This window comes from Cibotium barometz, unplaced genomic scaffold, assembly GCF_041138505.1.
Source record: "Cibotium barometz isolate CiBa-2024 unplaced genomic scaffold, ASM4113850v1 ctg461, whole genome shotgun sequence".
NCBI lineage: Eukaryota > Viridiplantae > Streptophyta > Polypodiopsida > Cyatheales > Cibotiaceae > Cibotium > Cibotium barometz.
The window spans coordinates 94,466-117,150 of NW_028229443.1; the positions used below are offsets into that span (position 1 = coordinate 94,466).

Here is a 22,685-nt window from a genome sequence, read left to right on the forward strand (position 1 = left end):
ACTTAAAGCCTGTTCCGAAACCGTCTCAAAAGGCCCTCCTCTGCACACTTATAGCCTGCTCTCACAAGTGTTAACACATAAACAAGTTCATACACATCCAAAGGTATACATATAGTCTGAAGCCATCTCAAAGGGCCCTCCTCAGCACACTTATAGCCTGCTCCGAAGCCATCTCAAAAGGCCCTCCTCTGCACACTTTATAGCCTGCTCTCATAAGTGTTAACACAAACAAGTTCTTACACATCCAAAGGTATACATATGCTCCGAAGCCATCTCAAAGGGCCCTCCTCTGCACACTTATATAGCCTGCTCTCATGTAAGAGTTAACACAAAAACAAAATCACAAGTTCATACACATCCACAGCTGCACAATTATAGCCTGCTCTCATAAGAGTTAACGCACAAACAAGTTCATACACATCCACAGCTGAATCAGAAGGCTTAGGCCAATCACAAACTTAAACAAGTCAGTGAAGCAATTCCTTGAAACCCGTCAAGTAGGTTTTCTAGTTAGATATCTCTTAAAGAAAGTGAAACTACATGTCTTTGCTGGTTGGTATTACAAAAGCTTCCATGAGACAAACAACATTCAAAGGGTGTATTTATGCTTTGAAACCCTCGCAAAAGGGCCTACAAAAATGTTGTACACATTGTCTTGACGTTCACCAGCATGAGAAAAAACATCCTGAGGTATAGTTATACGCTTTGAAACCCTCTCAAAGGGTACTACAAAAATGTTGTACATACTATCTTGATGTCCACCCATTGTACATACTATCTTGACCTCCACCAGCATGAAAAAAAACATTCAGAGGTATAGTTACATGCTTTGAAACCCCCTCAAAGGGTACTACAAAAAACTTGTACATGCTATCCTGCTTGAAAAACCTTCCAAAGGTGTACATATGCTGTGAAGAGCCCTACAAAAATGATGTGCATACTACCTTGGTGCACACCGATACACATCCAGAGGTATACTTATGCATGATACCTCCACCTGCACTAGCATGACACCTGAATATAAAATAACTACTTTAAAGCAATGATACTGGAGGTAAAAAATCACAAAACAGAATGTAAAAAATCACGAAATATGACACCTCAATATAAGCACCCGAAAATACTCTGAATACCCCCAATCCTAGCCTGCATCACCCAAACAGAAATCAGAATACTGTTGTCAAAATGGTTACTTTAAGAAAAAGCTACTGTGATAAAACCACACAACATAAACAGACACATTGTAATCAGCTCTAACCTCAAGGCTCCTCTTTTTTTCCTTTCTCGCAAAACACTTTAACCGCACAACGTTGAAGCCATTCCCGTGATCGATCGGAACAAAAGGCCACCTGTGTAACTCCAGCTCCATTGCGCAATGGAATTTGCAATGCACTTGCCCCTGTCATATCTGGGAAAGGTAGACAAATTGGGCCAATCACCAAATCGCACTTGTGCGCCATGCCCTTCTCTTGCAGATTGTTGATGCAAAACTCTTGCCATTCTCTATTGCTATCGGGGAACCACATGACCTCAAAAGGTCTCTCATTAGGAGAAGGCGGCCTTTCACCATGAAGAATACTTGCATCCACCCTAAATACGATGACGCTCACGGGATCAAGTTTTCTAGATGGACTCTTATGTAGAGGGTGTTCAAATGCTTGTCTGAGTGAATTTGACACATAGAATGCTGTACCCCTAGAGAATTCATTGGCGCGCAATTTGGGAAGAATGCCCTCATCTCGAAACCGTTCTAAGGATGATGTCCGCGTACCATGGTACAAATAGACGTCTCCTTGAACCGATCCCAAGATGTCCGGATCATATATTGCGCCCTCATCCACACATTCATGCCCCACAAATGACAATGACCTTTGTGCTAAAGTCTCTTTCTTTCCCTGGCTCTTTTTAGGAGGGGTGATGAAACTAGACATCCACACATCGATCGTCTGCACCGAGTTGTTTAATAGCTTCTTCGAAGCAGCACTTAAGCTACTTCCACCTCCGCCTCCACCTCCATCTCCTCCACCACCACCACCACCTCCACCTCCACCTCCTCCACCTTTGTTACGTCGCTGCTTGAAAAGCTTCTTAGGCGTCTCCCACCCATCCTTTGAGTGCCCTTGAACACCTTCCCCTGAAGCCTTTCTAGCCACATATGATGTGTTGTCGATGATGAGATATAGCTTTTCCTAGTTCATAAAAAAAAGAAAATACATATCAATAAAAAAAAGATTATATTTCAGATTATATTACACCCACAAGCTATATGGAGCTAGCACAAGAAGAAGTTTTAGACCTTTTCCCACTATGCTTCCCACATTGCCGATTACGACAACACATGAGCTTCTGTAGGCAAGGCGGAGCATACCTAGCTAGGTGCGGTGGGGGGGGTGGGGGGCAGGGGGCTGCCGGCCCTGAAGGAGGGGGCAAGGGGCTGCCGGGTCCCAAGCTAGGTATGTTCCACCTTGCCTACAGAAGCTCATGTGTTGAGCACTATAGGGAAACATAAAGGGAAAGGCCAAATGGGAAAATGCCCAAAATTTCTTGTGTAAATTACTAAAAAAGGGAACAACATATAAAAAACGATTACATTACATATTACATTACACACACAAGCGATATGGAGCTAGATTACATTACACACAAAAGCGATTACATTATAGATTACATTACATACTACATTATAGATTACAATGTTACATTATAGATTACATTACATTACAGGTTACATTACACACAAATGCGATTACATTATAGATTACATTACATTTTACATTACACACACAAGCGATATGGAGATACATTACACACAAAAGCGAATACATTATAGATTACAATGTTACATTACAGATTACATTACACACAAATGCGATTGCACTATAGACTACATTACAGACAAAAGGGATGAATTGATACCTTAAGGGTTTCTTGGATATGCCCGTCACACACACCGAAGAAATTGTAGAGGCTTGAGCCTGTCCTTTGAACATGCTCCTCGACGATGCCATGCACAATCATTTGGGTGAAGAGAGCTTTTCCATGTCGGTAGGTATAGTCTAACCCTAGCCAAGAGCTGGACAAGACATCCAAGTTTTCATCTAGTCTCTCTACCACCTGCGGAGAGAAGAAACGACCCACAAAAGCCAAAATCTCCTCCTTGTTCCGTGTGCAAGGGACACCTTCCTCCTCCTCTGCTGCAACATGGATTTCATCTATGAGGTGGTTCCAAATGGTTAAGGATGAGGGTGGAAGAGTGAAAGCTAGCTTCGCATACTCGGGGTTTAGAAGCTTGCTCAGCTTACTGGCAGCCAAGCCCAAGCGTAAGGATTTGCCACTTGAAGCCATGAAGGCGTACAGAAATGAACGCGGGCTGTGCAGAGAATTAAACGCAGAGAATTCCTCTTTTGGTTAAGTAGTTTTGCCCAGGGCCTAAATTTGACGGGTGTTTTACCTGTCAAGGGCGATTTTGCCTATCAAAAAAGGTTTTTTTTTTAAAACTATGTCAAAAAACATGCAATGCCTTAGAATTAACTTTTCACTCTGAAATACACTAATTTCAAATGCCTTTCAAATGACATGTCATTTTTTAAAAAGTGTTTTTCATTTTTTTTCATATATATATATATATATATATATATATATATATATATATATATATATATATATATATGATTTGCAAATTTCGCAAATTGCTGGCGACGGGCCATTGAAAATTGGAATTTGGGGTTGGGGGTAAATTGGGTAATTGCTAATTTGCTCAATGCTAATAGCTATTACTAATTAGCTAAAGCCTAATATGCTAATACTATTTAATTTGTTATTAATGATCTTTTAAGTTTCACCAACTTCGGCCTATGCATGCAGGCTTGCAGGTGGCCGTCGACCGATGTGGGTGAGTCATGATTATGGTGCGGCGTGCCATAGGTGCCACCGTGCCAGCTGCCATCTGGTGCGGCCTCTTATGCATGCATTATGCATAGGCCGAGCCGCCGATGTGGCCCCTGTAGGCTCAGCCGCTCATAGCTACCAGCCAGCCTGGTGCGGACCGCGGTGAAGGAGGCTCGGAGAGTCGGAGGCTCCTGGATGAGCCTCTAGGCTCAAAGGCCCGGCCGCCCGACTCTAAGCCTGGAGGCTGGTGCGGACCGCGGTCACGACTCACCAGTGAAGCCTAAAGGAGGTTGAGCGGCAAGCCTCTAAGACCCAGCGGGCCGGCCCGACTCGCTTCTACCCTCTGCACGAAGCCCTGGCACGGTGGCACCTGCCTTTTCTCAAAGAACGCAGCGTGGATCACCCAGTGTCCATGGTCATCGACTCATCGTGATTCGTATCCTCCATGGCTGCTCTTGTATACATCGACGGTCGACCTGTAGGCTGTAGCCTGTCACCTCTCTCTCTCTTCCCTACTTGCGTTTTCTGTAATTTTTGATTTGTTTATCATTGATCAAGATTCAGGACGTTAATTGAGAAGTTGAGAACTCTGCGTTTGCTGCTGCAGTAGTATTCAAAGTTCACCCATCTGGAGAGGTGGCCCCACCTACCCGTGGAGGGTCCGTCCCACGGAGTGATTCGGTGCCAAGTTCCAACGCTGAAGCCTGAGCGCTCCACCGCAGCACCGCTTGAGTGGCACTCCCGTAACCCGTTTCCTCTTCCGGCCACGGCGGCCACCTCTCTGTCCAGCTGTGTGTACAGCGTGACTCGTGAGTAGTGACTCCTGAGTGTGAGGGAGAGTCGAGAGTCGAGACTCGAGACGCCTGGGTGGTCCGCTACTAGCTAGACGCCTGGGTGGTCCGCTACTAGCTAGCCGGCTGTGCAGTGTGCAGTGTGCATCTGCTGCGGGGCCACTCTGCAAATAATCTCCTCGCAGATTTCTTTCAATGAAGATGGCAGTGAATCAGTGATAGTTGGCCGCTACTAGCTAGCACGTGTGGCTCCGACTATAAAAATGGCTTCATTTGGGTGAGTTATACTCAGTGCTCACTTAGTCTGCATTGTTGATTCACTGGTGACTGGTTAACATGTCACTTGTCCTAGCATCCATTGGGAGCTCATCCTCTCAACCTCTCAGCACTTGTCTCAAGTATCTAGCTATTGCTTGATTATACTCTTTATAATATACGATTGAAGGTTTCTATAATCTTTGAATCCTAGAAAATCTATTACTCAATGATGGGCATGATTTGCTGTTTTTTGAAAGCTGTGAATCTGGTTATGGATGGGCGACTATGACTGATGATGGGTATGATTCTTCATTCTTTGATTTCTAAAAGCTTTGAATCTGCTTATAGATGGGTGAATATGTATTGATGACTTATCTTGGAATTAATGTGTTAACATATGTAACCTAGAAAAAAAAATTGATTTACTGAACGATTGCTTCAGTTTGCAGATTAGACAAATGGATTGTTTACTTATAGCCATGTTGTTGATCTAATACAGATCTAGCAATGGATTGTTTACTTATGACAAATGTTATAATATATAGAGGTGGTTTTGTATTGTATGATTGTGTACAATTAAATGAAATTGCTCTCTATCTGTCTTTCTCTCTTAACTTACTTTTATGATTCTTGAATCTTGATTAGTGAGTTGTGATCATAGCTAGCTACTTCCGATCTTGGTGGAGGAAGGACCTGCTGGCTGCAATTTATTCCCAGGTTGGATTCTTATTTGGATTGTTAACATTTTGTTAAGCTATCTTCAGCTATTCCCTTTTGTGTCTTGTTTTTGTTGTTAGTCTGTTGTTCCCCTGCTATAGTAGTATATATGCCTTGTATAAATGAACATGCTTAACTGGTAAGGAGTATAACGGCCTTGTATAAATGAACGTGCTTAACCGTTAAGGTATACCGTATGCTCTCTTCTCTTTATTATCATGTGGCTTCTTTTTCTTATTTTATTCTTATATTTTCAGTGATGGTTGACCGTCCCAATCTAGTGCCTCATAGAGGACGCGGCAAAAAGAAAAAGTCACAGCCTTCAATAGATTCTTTTTTGTCAAGACAGACCATTGCCAATGTAGGACATGAGAGTAGTGGTGGGAGCTCGAAAACTTGTAATGAGGTTTCCCAAGAGTCTTCTTCCAATAAACCCAAAAGGAAGTGGAGGACTCAATGGGCTCTACTACATCCTTGGGCATATTTATGCAAGTCTACATGTAATGAGGACCGCATAAAATGCACTTGGTGTGAAGAAGATGGAAGAGTGAATACTTTCACAATGGGTGGATCCCAAAGCATTCAGCTTTCAGCCTTGAATGAGCATGCAAAATCTGCAGATCATAGGAGAGCTACAAGTATTTATCATGCAAAGCTAAAGGCTATTGGTGGCAAAGGACCAATAGATGGGGGTATTGACACAATGGTGCATTCTGAACAGTTTAGAATAATCACTTGTATGAAGCTCGTACACTTTTGTGCATGCAATGATATTGCATTGGAGAAATATCCCACTCAATGTAAGTTACAAAGGGAACTTGGCACTCCTAATATGCCATCATCTGATGAGTATGGTGCATAAACCAATCCCGTATCTGGAAGAGAGTTCTTGATGGCTTTAAGAGATTGTACTAGGCAAGACTTCTATGCTGAAATTTGTGAAAGTCCATTTTTTTCAATCCTCATTGATGAAAGTACAGATAGAACCATGGAGAAACATCTGGGGAGGCAATCTACAATGCTGTCCATGCCATGCTCTTAGAGAGTAATCTGGATTTGAAGAAACTAGTTGCATTTGTAACGGATGGTGCCTCAGCAATGACAGGTCATAAGACAGGTGTAGTGGCACGGTTTCAAGCATCGGCTTCACGAATTATGGGCGTGCATTGTATTGCCCACCGTGAGGCACTTGCAGCAAAGGATGGTTTTGCATCGAATCCTCATGTGTTTGCTTTTGTTGATAAGGTTGCAAACAAGGTATATGCATGGTTAGGGAAATCAACAAATCGACATGTCGAACTTCGAAACTTGATGCATGAGTATCATATTGCAGACTTGAAAGTTTTACAAATCCATGCAATTCGATGGCTATCTAGAGGCCAAGTAATGGAAAGATTGGTTCCCTTAATGCCTGCTATTTTGGAGCAATATAGAATGCATGAGAAAAAATGGTACAATTATGCCACAATCTTTCAAGTCCAGTTTATGATGCATTTGCTGGCTGATGTTTTGGTTGAATTGAATAAATTAAATGTAGAATTTCAGAGGGAGAACATGGATGTTACTATGATTGGAGTCTACTTGGATTTGACACACACAAGAATAGAGTAACACACAAGGGAGAGATGGATGGATGAATTTTTGACTGCTATCTTCTTTATATCTCTACAACCACAACATAAAGATAAGAGTACAGCTGAAGCTTTCGCTCCCCCCCTGCTCGCGCTGCAGTCTGCACGCACACCCCCCTCCCCGCCCTCGCGTCTACGCCACCCGCCTGCCCCGTCCTTTCTGCCTCGCGTCTGCTCCCTCCGCTTTCTGAATTAACTCTTTTTCTCTAACCATCACTCTCAACTATACTTCCTTTTGTCATCCCAACAATGGCTATCAAACTTTTTGTTATTCAAAAATCCCAAAACCTTTCTAGCTTTTCTACAAATGCATTATTAACCTCATTGTGTGAGTTGATCTTTTTACAGTAGAAAGACGCTTCTCATTTTGGGTAATTCCTAATATAAAGTCCATTGAGATACTCTTATCATTTACCATGTGAGGTGTCTAATAACCCTTCTTGCACCCAACTTTGGGCTCTAATAACTCCAAGCTCAAGTGAGCTTTTGTCGAGCCGTCTTGACCATCTTCAAGAGCGCCTACCCGGCCCCGGCCACATGACTCTACGACATCATTTGAGTCTCCATTCATGCACGGGAAACGCAGCGCCGACAGGTTTGATCGGTGCATCTTTGTCGGGAGCCATTTTTGGCGACGCATAACTTTGTGCTCACAAAGACATTTGACGAGCCGTTTTGATGAGCTTATAGAGGGTTTATTGGAGTATGTTCTAGCCAGTTGCTACCTCCAAATCATCATCCCTTGTGCGCTCAAAATTGATCAAGCAAAATTGCTCAAATTTGACCATGGTGAGCAGCGACCCATGCACCTAGGAGTCAACGGTGTTGTGAGACATCAAGGACCAACTCCATACCTGCAATTTCATCCCCATTAACCTCTGCATGGTCGCTTCTAGCGATGATTGGAGCCAGATATGCTCATTTTTTCTCTCTTATGCATGCAAAATTGTGGTTTTGATGCTTGAGAACGATGCACTGATGGCAAATATGCATAATCAAGGCTTTATGATGCTTTAACTGCATGATTTTGTGGGGCAAATATCTCTGCAAATTTTGGTGTTTTTGCTCTCGGTGTTTTTGCTCAAAAGTATGAAATTGATGCACAATTGGTCTTAAATGCATAGCAAGGGGATGTATTGCACATGTTGGGTCAGTGAATGACAATTTTTGGCACTCATATGCAATGTATGCGTGGTTCAGCCATCAAATTTTCCTTGTGAACCAAAAGTGCAGAAATTGACTGTGGTTTAAATGCATCAAAAAGGCACATATGCGCACTCATGCTTGATGATTGAGGTCAAATGCATACAAGGAAAGAGCATATGCCTGTGTAAATCCATGTAAATGGCATTTGTGCATGAACTTGTTTATTTGTGAGTGTTATAAAAATTTAAACCAAACCAAACCAAACCAAAATCATGGACCCAAATGAAGAAATGCAGGACCATGAGGTCCAAGATGAGATGCATAAGCATGTAGTTCAAGAGAGTGATATGGCAAGTTGCTTGGACACCCTCGAGAAGACACTTCAAGCTATTTTGATGCAAATGCAATCTCTCATTAAGGCAAGGCCTATTGACAAAGGCAGGTCTCCTATGGTTCCTGATGTTTTTGAGCATGACCATGACTTAGGGGCTGGCACATCGAATGAGCTAGATCTTGGGCCACCCAATACAAGGGCCCGATGGCAGCTCAAAGACCTCAAGCCGCCAAGGTATAATGGCACGCCCACTATGTATACTGCGGATCCAATCGAGCAATGGCTCTCCAAGTAGGAGCAATGTTTTCACTTGTGCCATATACATGATGATGTGGCCAAGATCCAGCACAACTTGCTAGATGTTGCTCACCGCTCGCTCACCGTTGGTGGCAAAAGATTGAGCAAGACAAGCTTGAGCCTACGGAAAGATTTCAAAGTGTTATTTTATAACAATTTCGTACCTCCATATGAGAGGAGTAGGGCTCTTGATGCATGGTTCTTTGTGAGCCAAAAGAATTTTTATGTGCAGGATTATGCCGACAAGTATAGGGAAATATTGCTTAAAGTGCCTGAGCATATTCTTGAGTTCCTTCAAGTGCATAAGTTTGTGTTGGGTTTGAAAGAAAGTTTGGGCCCGTTGGTGCGTAAAGAAAAGTGTAGCACTTTGAATGAGGCAATTGAATTGGCCTTGGTGCTAGAGGATGGCAAGAGGTTTCCAAGTTGGGAAGGCCAGAAATCCTCGTGGAGCTGCTTTTCTAGGCCCACAAACAACCCTAACACTAGTCACCATTTTGTGGATGTGCCTAAGGAAAAAGAGGCACGAGAGATCCATATGATCAAGACTTCCGCAGGGGTCAAAAGAAAGGTTTCAGCCATGGCAGAGCGAGCCTTTACCCAATCCCACCTTACACCTCAAAAAAGGGAAAAGGCAATGAAAGAGGGCCTTTGTTACGGATGTATAGGACGTCATAAGTTCAAGGATTGTCCCAAGAAGTCCAAGATAACGGCCAATATGGTTGTAAATCCCTTGAGTGAGGAAGAAGAAGACGAGGAGGAAGACCAGAGTTCAAATTCTGACCTCCTAGTATGATCTTGGCCGTCTCGGTAACCAAGAAAGTGCCCACAGAACCTGATGCTTTTCTATCTCCAAAGGCACAAAAAGGTTATCGTTTTGCCGACAAAGATTTAATTGTCATGAAAGGTTTAGTGCATGGGATGCATATAAGGATTCTTTTTTACACAGGCTCTACACACAATGTCATGAGTTCCAGGCTAGTCAAGAAGCTTAAACTCCCTACGCAAGCATTGCAATATAATTATATGGTGGAGTTAGCTGACAGCAAGGGGACCGAGGTTTGGGATCAGCGGGTGGTTGATCTCCCTTTCAAGATCCAATCCTACAAGGACAGATTGGATTTTGAAATCACACGCCTAGCAAGGTTTGTTGATCTAGTGCTAGGGCAGCAATGGCATGCTTGGAAAAAACCAATCATTGACTTTTCCACCCATGTCTATCAGTTCATGTATGAGGGATGCCGCTTGTTGATTTGTGGGGAGTCGGACTTCTCACATAAGAAGCTGCTGAAGGCAACCAAGATGCTTAAACTTGAATGTAAGTATATTTAATTTTATTATATTTTAAAAATTTCTAGAGTAGATCCACGGATGGATCCGACAGTGGGAGGAGTCCTCCAGCCCTGCTCAAGTTCTTTCTAATAAGATAAGAGCAGATTTTCACGATGTGTTTAAAACTGAACTCCCACCTGGTTTGCCTCCACACAGGAACATAGAGCACAAGATCGAGTTGATCCCGAGAGCGAATCCAGTCACAAGATCTCCTTATAGGATGAGCCTTCAAGAGGAGAACAAGGTCAGAAAGGTGGTGGACGAGTACCTAGAGAAAGGGTTGATCCAGTCATAAGATTTCCTTATAGGATGAGCCTTCAAGAGGAGAACAAGGTCAGAAAGGTGGTGGACGAGTACCTAGAGAAAGGGTTGATTCATCCTAGCTTCTCACCCTTTGCCTCACCTGTTTTGCTAGTCAAAAAGAAGGATGGTTCTTTTAGGATGTGTGTGGATTATAGAGCTTTAAATACAATAACAGTCAAGCATCCTTATCCTATGCCTAGGATTGATGATCTCTTAGATGCTCTACATGGAGCCACCGTCTTTAGCAAGATAGATATAAAGAGTGGTTATCATCAGATTAGAGTAAGAGAAGAAAATGTATATAGAACAGCTTTCAGGACTAGATTTGGTCATTATGAGTATTTGGTTATGCCATTTGGGCTAACCAATGCTCTAGCTACTTTTATGATGCTTATGAATGATGTGCTTCGACCATTTATGGGTAAATTCATTGTTGATTTTATTGGCGATGTGCTAGTGTACAACAAAAGTTTGCAAGAACATGAACCACATCTTCGCACTGTGTTTCAAGCTTTAAAGGAAAAAAGTTTGTTTGCTAATCATGAAAAGACTTTTCTTTGTTCGACTGAAATTGATTATCTTGGTCAGATTGTGTTTGCGGACAGGATCAAGATGGATCCCAAGAAAGTAGCCGTCATTTTGGCACGGCTAGTTCCGCTGAACATTATGGCTTTGAGATGCTTCCTAGGTCTCTCAGGCTTTTACCGCAAGGTCATAGATGGGTACTCTTTTATTGCAGCACCCATGACTAATCTTTTGCAAGGGCAGGTTGATGAATGGACCTCTACGCAACAAGAAAGTTTTGAAGCTTTGAAACAAACTGTTTCAACAGCTCCAATTCTTAAGATTGTGGATCCAAAAAAATTGTTTGTCCCTAGAAACAGATGCCAGTGGGGCAAAGCTGTAGGGGCGATTTTAAACCAAGAGGGTAGACACATTGCTTTTGAGAGTAAGAAACTCTCTCCACCAGCATAGCAAAGATAGGCCGTTCATGAGCAAGAATTATATGCGATAATTCATGCTTTGAAAATCTGGCGACATTATCTCTATGGTGCTCAGTTTATTGTGTTTATGGATCACCATACTTTGAAATTTTTTGCAATCAACCCAACCTTTGAGGCCGTCAAGGTCGGTGGGCCAAATTAATGCAAGAATTTCACATGGAAATTCAATATAGAAAGGGTCAAGATAATGTAGTTGCGGACGCATTATCTAGAATTATGTATTCTATGAGCTTTACCATTCTAGCAAGCTCATTGCTTCAAGAAATTAAGGAAGCACAGCTAGAGGACCCATTTCTACAGTCCATTTGGTCTCAGATCGATCCTGCTATAACTAATAATGATGAGCTAGTGCCATCTGACCCATCACATAGACCATTGTCAAGTTTGCTTTCAAATTTCTCGATGGAGAATGGATTTCTTAAACAGAAAGGAAAGATATGCGTTCCTGGTGCATGGTAACTAAGGACAAAAGTACTTCAAGAAACCATGATAGTCCTTGTGCAGGCCATCCTGGTATTGACAAGGCATCCCAGCTTGTTAGAAGGAAGTTTTGGTGGCCAAATCTCACGCGAGATGTCCACAAGTATGTCCAACAATGCTTTTAGTGTCAAGTGAATAAAGCAAAGAGAGTTAAGGTGCTTGGGTTACTGAAACCTTTACAGATTCCAGAACATAATTGGCAAAGTATATACATGGACTCCCTAGAACCCAAAGAGCAAAAGATACTATTTTGGTGATAATGGATAGACTGAGCAAGATGGCTCATTTTATACCTACAAGAAAAAGTGTGGAAGCTCCACAAGTCGCAGAACTGTTCATCCAGAATGTCCTTAGAATACATGGGTTACCTACATCCATCGTATCGGACAAGGATGTTAGATTTACGGGATATTTTTGGAGGCATGTTTTTAGTCATCTCCACGTTTCCCTAAATATGAGTAGCGGTGACCACCCGCAGACTGATGGTCAAATGGAAAGGGTCAACCAAGTACTCGAGGATATGTTGAGAGCCTATGTGTTCAAGAGGCAAACAGATTGGGGCAAGTATTTGCCATTAATGGAATTTGCATATAATAATAGAACTCTCAAAGTGACTGGGTTATCACCTTTTGAGATGAATTATGGCATGTCACCTTTAGTACCTGCCACCATAGGTACCTCAGAGAAATGCCCTAGTGCGGCAGAAATTCTTGGCAAGAATGCAACAAAATTTAACCTCAGCCAAGGCAAAGATGCAGCAAGTTCTATGCAGACAAGAAAAGGTCTATACGAACTTTTAAGGAAGGAGAACGAGTGTTTCTCCTCGTTCCTTCAAAATCCACCTCGTTATCCACCGAAAAGTGCCCTAAGCTCTCACCATGGTTTTGTGGACCTTGGAAGATTTTCAAGAAGCTTAGTGATGTGGCATATCAGTAGGAGTTACCTCCTCATTGTCATCCAGTGTTTCATGTTAATTAATTAAAGAAGTCTGTTTCTAAAGATGTTAATTAATTAAAGAAGTCTGTTTCTAAAGATGATAATCTAATTGATGGAAGTGTTTCACTGCACGAACAAGAAACGGTTGACCATGGTCTAGACAAGATACTACATCGAAGGGAGAAACAGCTTCGGAACCTCACTCTTCGAGAGTTTCTAGTTGCCTCGAAGGGTCTACCTCTGACGGATGCCACTTGGGAATCTGAGGTCCTTGTCAAAAAACACTTCCCATAGTTAAAGGGGGAGAGAATGTTACACTTTTACAGGCTAGGCGTTTCATCGTGGGTCACAAGATTCACCGTGCTCTCGCCTAGATAGCCGACTTAGGGGCACATGACTGGGGGCTAGCATCCAAGGGTCAAGCTCGGGGGTTATGCATCGCCACCTAGGACTTGGGAGAGCTAGGGGCTAGAGGTTCGTGAGGGCAACGCGCAAGGCCCAACGTGGGAACAACCTCTAGGTGCCTTAAATGCAAGTCAAGGGAAGGAGTGCTGCATAAAATGGTTGGGTGGAGAGTTGATTGTGCCTCTTCTTTTTCATTTTGAACACATGCATGTTCATGTTCATCTCCCACTTTAGAGTACTCCTATTCAGCATCTTCTTCATCTTGAACAACACTTTCGCCATAGCTTTTCTATGTTAGCTTTTTCTTTCACCTACCTCTCACAATGCACACACACACACACACACATATATATGTGTGTGTGTGTGTGTGTGTATATGTGTGTGTGTGTGTGTGTGTGTATATATATACATACGTATGTATATATATGTATATATGTATATATATAGATACATACGTATGTATACATATACATAAGTATGTATATTTGTATACATATACATACGTATGTATATATATATACATACGTGCGAGTATTTCTGAAGTTATTCATCACTCCTTGGTGGGTAGCAAAATCTTCCCATCCAACGTATACACACACACACACACACACACACACACACATATATATATATATATATGTATGTATGTATGTACGTATGTAGTATCTTCCCCTGTAATCAACCCTCTTCAGAAATATAAAGACCCTGTTGCTAACTATTTTAGCCTAGAGAGAAAAAAAATATTCTAGAGAGAGAATATTCAGATTTTTAATATTTTTAGATAGAAAATTATCTCATCTTATTAAAATAAGTTCCCCTGAAAAAGAAATTCAAAAAAGAACTTTCCAATGTGCAATTGGAATTAATTGGAAATGTGTATAAAGGACCTTAGTCTAAGGATCTAGATTTTCAGAAATTTTTGGATTATGGTCCAATTAAGGTTCCTATGGGCCAATAGCATCAATCCATGTGTAGGGAGGAGATAAATCCAATTTGAAAAAGAAGATACCCAAAAATGAGTAAATGCTCACATAAGATGAAGAGTTGAAAATGTACAAGGTTTATTAGTAAAAAATTATGAGCAATATTAAAAGTATGACATATATATACATACGTACATACATACATACATATATATATATATATATGTGTGTGTGTGTGTGTGTGTGTGTGTGTGTGTGTGTGTACGTTGGATGGGAAGATTTTGCTACCCACCAAGGAGTGATGAATAACTTCAGAAATACTCGCAGGCTTTTGAGCATGGACGTATCCACGCACATCTTCATGGAGTCCAGCCAGGAACTGCTGCGTTTGCTCCGAGAATTTGATCTTTTTAAAGACAATAGCTTTGAGATGGAGGTCCCAAAACTTGTCTATATAGTGTTGCATGCTCTCTCCTCTTTCGAGTTTGAGAGCATGCCAAGATGTAAGCACATCGTCTTGAGCTTGGTCGCTTAGAAACTGCTTGATGATAGCGTTTCTACATTCCCGCCATGTCTTGGGCCGTCAACCTTGAGCTCATAAGCTTGCCCACCATTGACGGGCCGATCGTTGCATATACATGGCAACATGGCGAAGCTTAGATTGTTCGGTGAAGTGTTCTCCACCAAACGCCGCATCAAACTGCTGGATAAAGTTAAGAACTTTATCCGTGTTGCCATGAGACAAAGGACAAGATTGAGGGCCGGAATGCTTGAGGCCGACCCCCCCTCGAAAGGCTTTTTGTATTAATTCTTGCTCTTGAACTCTTACAAAAGAGATAGCTTGAACTAATACAACTCTTGGACCATGGGTGGAGGCTAGGAACTCCATAACCCTTGAGCTTGTGAGCTTACTAGGGACCTTGTTTCACGTTACCTATGCTCCTCTAAGCAATATCGGCTTTCACCTCTCCCTTTTCTCTTTCCTTATCCCTTTGTTTGGAGAGATAGTGTATCAATAATGGAACCTTTGATGAGTCTATCCATGCAAGAGGAGAAAATGTGTCTATAGAATGCACGGAGAAGCTCCAAGAGGAAAACATAAGCTAGTGGTCATGAAAACACCGAAAAGACATTTGGAAGCTTCAATAGTAATTCAACTTGAGACGTAAGAGAGGTAAGGAAGCTAACTTGCAATGTCTTAGGGCTGAGATGCTCAAATGGGCCAAAGAGATGATTGAGTGCATCACCCATGTGAGTACTATGTGGACATGCTTCCTACTTGCACTTGTCTTGTAAGCAAAGTATGGGCAGAGTATGGCCTGACTTGGGCAGTTTTGCAGCCCAAAAGCTGTCCGACGGTGCCTAGGACATGGACCAACAGTTGCTACACAATTTGAGTACAATATGAAAACAAGAAAAGGCCTTTTGGATGATTTTTTTGGGGTCATAAATGCCCTAGCTGACTTGAATTCTACTTGCTATCACTTCCCGACATAAAGGTAAGCCAAGGGTTATTTTTGAGCATTCAAAATGCAAAGGTTGTCACGTGCACACTTGCTATGCTAGGGTTGCCACGTGGACATTCTGCTTAGTCAGTACACTTAGGACTCCTTTTTTGATGGGCACTCTGCATGTTGTGAGGCCTTGTCCTAGGACATGTCGACAGGCACCATCTAGGTCTAGGGTTGAGTGAGTATCAAAGTCCCGCACAAGTCAAATGTAACCCACTTAAACAGTGTTAGCACATTCATCCCCAGATTCTGCTCTTTTATGGTGCCCATTTGGTCCCTTTTGCATGGCCCTTGCTTGTGGGATGGCCACCCCTTTAGTCGGCCAGCTTACCTCTACTATAAATAGTGGGTGCTGGCCTCTCATTGTTCATTCAGTCTTATACATATTTTGCTCCCTCACTTATGAGACTTGTAGTGTCTCTTGCTTGGGACTGTTTTGCTTCAGTATATTCAGCATAGTTTTCTCCATCTCTCTCTCTCTCTCTTGCACTCTCTGTTCAGCACATTCTAGTGCCACTCTGCTTCCGCTCTGTGCACTCTTTCATGGTATCATCGCTCCCGGTTTAGCAACCTCTTTGCTGCCCCAGATTCAGCACTATTTTCAGCACCCTCTCCTCTGCGTTTTCTCTCAGATTTGCAGCCCTTTGCTGCTGCGTTTTCTAGACAGCACCTGCTCGTCTTTTCGCCTACAGTTTGGCTTCACCGACACAGCCATCAGGTACTCTTTGGTCAGCGTTTTCTTTTCCACGTGGAGATTGGACATAGGCGGCCTGTTTTTTCTGGGCAACAGCCTTCTGTGTGCTGCGTTTTCCTCTCCAGCGGGCTTTCCCCTTTGTAAAGGGGGTCTATGGTGTTTCAGGCTTTGGTGGCACTCTTGGTACCTGTGGAGGACAGATCTGTGTCGCCTCCTTCGAAAAGGCGGCTCGGTGTTACTTCCCCTGTAAACAAGAGGAACAAGCAGTAGACGGAGCCTTGATGGTCGGTAATCCCTCAACCAACCCATCCTTCAAAGCTCGCTGCAGAAGCTGATAGCTCAAATGACTAACCGAGCATGCCAAAGAGCAAACGAAGCACCAAAAGAAAGCAGAGCGGTCAACTTGTAGAGACCACTATCTTGGACTCCGTGGGCCAAGATGCTACCAATCGCCTTATCACGAATGGTAATCTCATAATGAGAGAAGATCACCTCCGCACCCTAAGCTGTAAGAGCACTCACTGACAAAAGGTTAAAAGCCAAATCTAGAATATACAGAACGTTAGAGAAGTACCTCTTGTCCGCGTCAAAATGAAAGATGGAGATAGTGCCATATCCATGCACTGGCACAAAAGAAAAATCACCCAGAGTGATCTCACCTGATCTGGCAATGAAGTCCTCGAACCAATCTTGATAGGGTGTCATATGAGCACTAGCACCGCTATCAACAATCTAAGACCGTGACTGAGAAGTCACAAGAGCAAGTATACGCCGAGTACGTGCTAAGAGAAGAATGCCATCATCCTTCTTGGGTTGAGACACCGCCGTTAAGGAAGAGTTCTTTGCTGCTTCATCACGCTTCTTCTTGTGACATTGGGGTGACTTGTGACCCTTCTTGCCACAATAATGACATTCAATGTCCTTATTCTTTGAAGACTTGTTGTCTTTATCCTTGTCGGAATCCTTGGAGTTCTTGTCAGAACCCCCTTTTCCTTTCTTTTGTTGATTCTTCCCTTTATCTCACACTGCCAAAGCTCCATCAAGGCCACCAGAGGTGCCAGCCCGCTCCTCAAAGTGAGACTCAATCTGCATAACGGAGGGGAGAACTTCCTCCCAAGTAACTAGAACAGGACGAGGAGAAGAAACAAGAGACTCAAAGTATGCATCAAACCTCTCTGGAAGTTTGGAGAGCAGCCGAATAGCCATGTCCTCTGTGGAGATGTCCTCTCTGGAAGTTTGGAGAGCAGCCGAATAGCCATGTCCTCTGTGGAGATGTCCTTGCCACAAACAGCAAGCTCGTTTCGGAGATCTTTCATCTTCGAGATGAAAGCAGATAAAGATGGAAAGGCAGAAACTGATAAGTTCATAAGTTGCTTTTCCAACGCCAAAATCCGACCCGGAGACTTAATCTCATAGAGATTTGCAAAAGCCTTCCAAACTTCATGTGCAGCATCTGCTCTACGACATGAGAGAGAACAGAATCCTAACAGTTCAACATCAGAAAGGAGAAAACGCGTCGATCATTCGACTGCCAAAGATCAATCTCTGCCTTAGTCGCACCATCGGAAGCAAGGGTGGGGGGGTGGCATTGGCCGGTGTAACAGGCCAAACCCAAAGATCCATGCCACGCAAGGCCAATTTCACCTTCACCTTCCATAGGGTGTAGTTGGAACCATCCAACTTGGCAGACTCGGCAAACATATGAAGAAAAGTCGGTGCAGCCATCACAAAAGCTTGGGCTCAATCTCAAGAAAAAAATTGCACAAACTCTGAAGTAGAAGTGTCCTCCACAAGTACCAAGAGTGCCTCCAAAGCCTGAAACACCACAGACCCCCTCTACAAAGGGGAAAGCCCACTGGAGAGGAAAACGCAGCACACAGAAGGCTGTTGCCCACTGGAGAGGAAAACGCAGCACACAGAAGGCTGTTGCCCAGAAAAAACAGGCCGCCTATGTCCAATCTCCACGTGGAAAAGAAAACGCTGATCAAAGAGTACCTGATGGCTGTGTCGGTGAAGCCAAACTGTAGGCGAAAAGACCAGCAGGTGCTGTCCAGAAAACGCAGCAGCAAAGGACTGCAAATCTGAGAGAAAACGCAGAGGAGAGGGTGCTTAAAATAGTGCTGAATCTGGGGCAGCAAAGAGGTTGCTAAACTGGGAGCGATGATACCATGAAAGAGTGCACAGAGCGGAAGCAGAGTGGCACTAGAATGTGCTGAACAGAGAGTGCAAGAGAGAGAGAGAGAGATATGGAGAACACTATGCTGAATATACTGAAGCAAAACAGTCCCAAGCAAGAGACACTACAAGTCTCATAAGTGAGGGAGCAAAATATGTATAAGACTGAATGAACAATGAGAGGCCAGCACCCACTATTTATAGTAGAGGTAAGCTGGCCGACTAAAGGGGTGGCCAGCCCACAAGCAAGGGCCATGCAAAAGGGACCAAATGGGCACCATAAAAGAGCAGAATCTGGGGATGAATGTGCTAACACTGTTTAAGTGGGTTACATTTGACTTGTCCGAGACTTTGATACTCACTCAACCCTAGACCTAGATGGTGCCTGTCGACATGTCCTAGGACAAGGCCTCACAACATGCGGAGTGCCCATCAAAAAAGGAGTCCTAAGTGTACTGACTAAGCAGAATGTCCACGTGGCAACCCTAGCATAGCAAGTGTGCACGTGACAACCTTTGCATTTTGAATGCTCAAAAATAACCCTTGGCTTACCTTTATGTAGGGAAGTGATAGCAAGTAGAATTCAAGTCGGCTAGGGCATTTATGACCCAAAAAAATCATCCAAAAGGCCTTTTCTTGTTTTCATATTGTACTCAAATTGTGTAGCAACTGTTGGTCCATGTCCTAGGCACCGTCGGACAGCTATTGGGCTGCAAAACTGCCCAAGTCAGGCCATACTCTGCCCCATACTTTGCCTACAAGACAACTGCAAGTAGGAAGCAAGCACTCACATGGGTGATGCACTCAATCATCTCTTTGGCCCATTTGAGCATCTTAGCCCTAAGACATTGCAAGTTAGCTTCCTTACCTCTCTTACGTCTCAAGTTGAATTGCTATTGAAGCTTCCAAATGTCTTTTCGGTGTTTTCATGACCACTAGCTTATGTTCTCCTCTTGGAGCTTCTCCGTGCATTCTATAGACACATTTTCTCCTCTTGCATGGATAGACTCATCAAAGGTTCCATTACTGATACACTATCCCTCCAAACAAAGGGATAAGGAAAGAGAAAAAGGAGAGGTGAAAGCCGATATTGCTTAGAGGAGCATAGGTATGCACCACAATGAGATGCATGAGGGAAGGCATGCAACAAAGACCAAGGACTCCAAGAGGTAAAGTAGGCAAAAAAACAAAAACAAAACAAAAGCCATTTCTTTCAAATCCAGTAACAAGGGGATTGCAATGCATTTGGGTGCATGTGTATCTTGATAAGCAACCAAGAACAATAAATTTTTTGTGGAGGCCCAAAAGGTGTCCTTTAGAACATTTTAATGGACGTGTGGATGGTTTAAACACCATGCGTGGACTATATCATTTCAAACATAAACACATTAAGTTATCAATTCTTTAGTTGGTGAATCTTTTGATAGTCGGTTTTTGAGCTCTCATCTGGTCATAAGCTTAAGGCATTTTGACCTTTGGTTCTTGAGTTAGGCACCTTCTTGACTGACCGTCTTGAGTACTTATCTTCATTGCGTGATTCTTGACAAAATGGATCCCTGCTTTTTTTCATCTCTTCCAAGGAGGGGGGAGGAGAGACTGTTTTGCCTTGTTTTTTTTCTTTCTAAGCTTTTGTTTGTCAGCTACATAGCTTGGTAGACAGCATTTGCACGGTAGACAAATGTAAGTTCCTTATGTAAAGGGCTAGTTTCCACATCACTCCAAATTTTCGACCCTGAATGCAGCTTTGCAACGCCAACATACCCACCCCAAAGTTTCAGGCATAAGGAGCCACATTTTCTATACGAAAGGCTTATCGTTTACAACCCCAAACTAAGCATCAATGCAAAGACCTCACCTGAAGAGAAAATTGTGCTTTCACACTCGAGCGGACTAATGTGTAGCTTACCATTTGGATTGACGACAAAGACGTAATCTCTAGGCATGGCGTCCGGCCGCGTGTGAGAAGATTTGCCTGCTGCTGCCGATGATCTGCAACACGACAAGGACGAGGAAGAAGATGCAGCCATGTATGTTAGGGTTTGATAGAGTGAGTACTAAAGGTGGAACAGGTCATCATCAGGTCACTCCTCGAGTGCGGACAGCAGGTGACTCGAGTGTGGACAGCAGGTGTGGAGGGTAGGGGGAGGCAAAAAAGTCGAAGAAGGGAGGAAAAAGAAGGGAAAACAAAAGAGAGAGAGAGAGAGAGAGAGAGATTACAATATAGTGTATTGGGGGCCGCGAGGGACGGGAACACGATCCGATGTTGAAGCTGCACAAAAGCTCTCCCCTTCCCACAAACAGTGTCGTGGAGTTGATGATGATGACTAAATTTAACCAAAAAATTTGATTGTGTCTAAGAGAGGGCCTTCACACTGGCAGACTTAGGCTTCATTTTTGACGGGCACCCTTGCCCTTCAAAATCGACTGGTTTGGTAGACAATAATCGCAGAAGTCTAGGCATTTGTCTACCCACCCATAATCTAATGTCACTGAATCTATTAATGAGTCGTCGCATGAAAGTGAAAATCTCGCCATTCGGAATGATCATCCACAGCCACTCCGCGATCAACACTCCGCGATCAACGATCAATCTTATGAGATTCCTCCCACTATATATCTTTCACAGTAGAGGTGGATCTTGATACAATACATATGTCTTGAGATTGATAAGATTCCTACTTCACCTAAAGTAGATGATTAATACTTTCGATTACTGGGTAAGGAATCCGCCTCTCCAGGAGAGATGGTCGAGTGGCTCATGGCTCCAGTCTTGAAAACTGGCATGGTGTCGAAACGCCATCGAGGGTTCGAATCCCTCTCTCTCCTACTATTGGCTTAATTCCAACAAATATTCAGGGACATACTGGACGACTAATTTGTTCCTACTATTGGATAGATCAACTTGAGCGGGGGATGGCTCGTCGACAGACACCGGTGGTTGGGAAACCTGATTGACCCTGACCCTTCGTGCGAGAGGTGCATTAGAAAAAGATATTGAGTTAACTTGAAGAAAGGTACTGAGAATATTATTTACTCTTACGCTGGTAAGAGACAAATAAGCCTTTCTTGTAGAGAAGAGGTGGTAGAAATGTTCTTGCCACTGGTTTAGTAAAATATAAGAATTTTTTTATATTTTTAAGTAATTTTTAAAGGGCATTTTAAAAATTTCAAGTTTTTAAGGGCCAAAATGTTCAAAAACAAGCTTGATGTCTGTCAAAAAACAATTAACTATGCAAGTTGCATCCCACAATGATTTTATTTATAAAGATTTCCATGGTTGTTGGGCAGCATTAAATAAATGGTTGGTCCTCCTCTTGCATGATGCACAAGTTCTATTCATGCAAAAAAAAAAGTTGTCCTTATAAGAAAATCTTCACATTGTCCGTGGGAAAAATGTAAGGAGCACCTACACCCCATAGACAAAATGACTAGTTTTTCATCTACTAGCATGTCTAGTTCACCTAACCCCCGAACACTTTACAAAATTGATAGAACTAGGTCCAACAAGATTCGAGCACACAATCTCAACCAACCACCAGTGTCATGTGCACCACATTGCTTTGATATTGATGGGAATCTTTTTAATAATAAGCAGAGCCTTTGTCCCGATTGTCTGGAGATCATGCGGACAAGCCCGCGAGACGATGTCCAATGGATAAAGGTTTTTTTTCCGAGGTGCAAGGGGGTTGTGCTTGTCCACAGACACGTCTGAAGCCCCCCTGAATAAGCACACAAAAAAAAAGTTGAATATATGAGCAAGTGGGCTCAATAAAAATAGGGCATGTGGCTTTTCAAGCTACAAGACTTGATAAAATTGCCTAAAAATAACTGTCTTTGCTAATTTTCAACTTGTGTTTTTAGGG

The 22,685-nt window shown here is 42.9% G+C and overlaps 2 protein-coding genes and 1 non-coding gene across 8 annotated transcripts; 2 read left to right on the forward strand and 1 right to left on the reverse strand.

Annotated features, from left to right (window-relative positions):
• Window positions 1-575: 575 nt before the first annotated feature.
• LOC147602571 (uncharacterized) lies at window positions 576-21,194 on the reverse strand. 6 transcript variants are annotated; one of them, XM_086797868.1, is made up of 6 exons: window positions 21,040-21,191; window positions 20,729-20,811; window positions 2,917-3,470; window positions 1,259-2,189; window positions 1,101-1,146; window positions 576-997 (listed from the first exon to the last, which is right to left on the reverse strand). In XM_086797868.1, exons 3-4 carry the CDS (start codon window positions 3,343-3,345, stop codon window positions 1,260-1,262), a joined length of 1,359 nt encoding a protein of 452 aa, XP_086653994.1. In that variant the 5' UTR covers window positions 3,346-3,470; window positions 20,729-20,811; window positions 21,040-21,191; the 3' UTR covers window positions 576-997; window positions 1,101-1,146; window position 1,259. The 6 variants fall into 6 exon arrangements, with proteins under 6 accessions (XP_086653994.1, XP_086653992.1, XP_086653993.1 ...); XM_086797866.1 differs by having other exon boundaries at window positions 576-1,014; XM_086797867.1 differs by having other exon boundaries at window positions 576-1,146; window positions 2,917-3,451.
• Window positions 6,687-7,265, forward strand: LOC147602572 (uncharacterized). Its single transcript, XM_086797874.1, has one exon. The coding sequence runs from the start codon at window positions 6,687-6,689 to the stop codon at window positions 7,263-7,265; it is 579 nt and encodes a 192-aa protein (XP_086654000.1).
• A 365-nt stretch (window positions 21,195-21,559) lies between the features above and the next one.
• TRNAS-UGA (transfer RNA serine (anticodon UGA)) lies at window positions 21,560-21,648 on the forward strand. The gene has a single exon. It is a non-coding gene; the product is annotated as a tRNA-Ser (tRNA).
• Window positions 21,649-22,685: the final 1,037 nt, after the last annotated feature.

Excerpts from the sequence above, each read along its gene's own strand:
- LOC147602571 (XM_086797870.1), bottom strand. The coding sequence starts at position 3,345 with ATGGCTTCAAGTGGCAAATCCTTACGCTTGGGCTTGGCTGCCAGTAAG. Across the intron at positions 2,190-2,916 it reads ATATCCAAGAAACCCTTAAG|GAAAAGCTATATCTCATCAT; the intron begins GTATCAATTCAT and ends TTTATGAACTAG.
- LOC147602572 (XM_086797874.1), top strand. The coding sequence starts at position 6,687 with ATGCTCTTAGAGAGTAATCTGGATTTGAAGAAACTAGTTGCATTTGTA.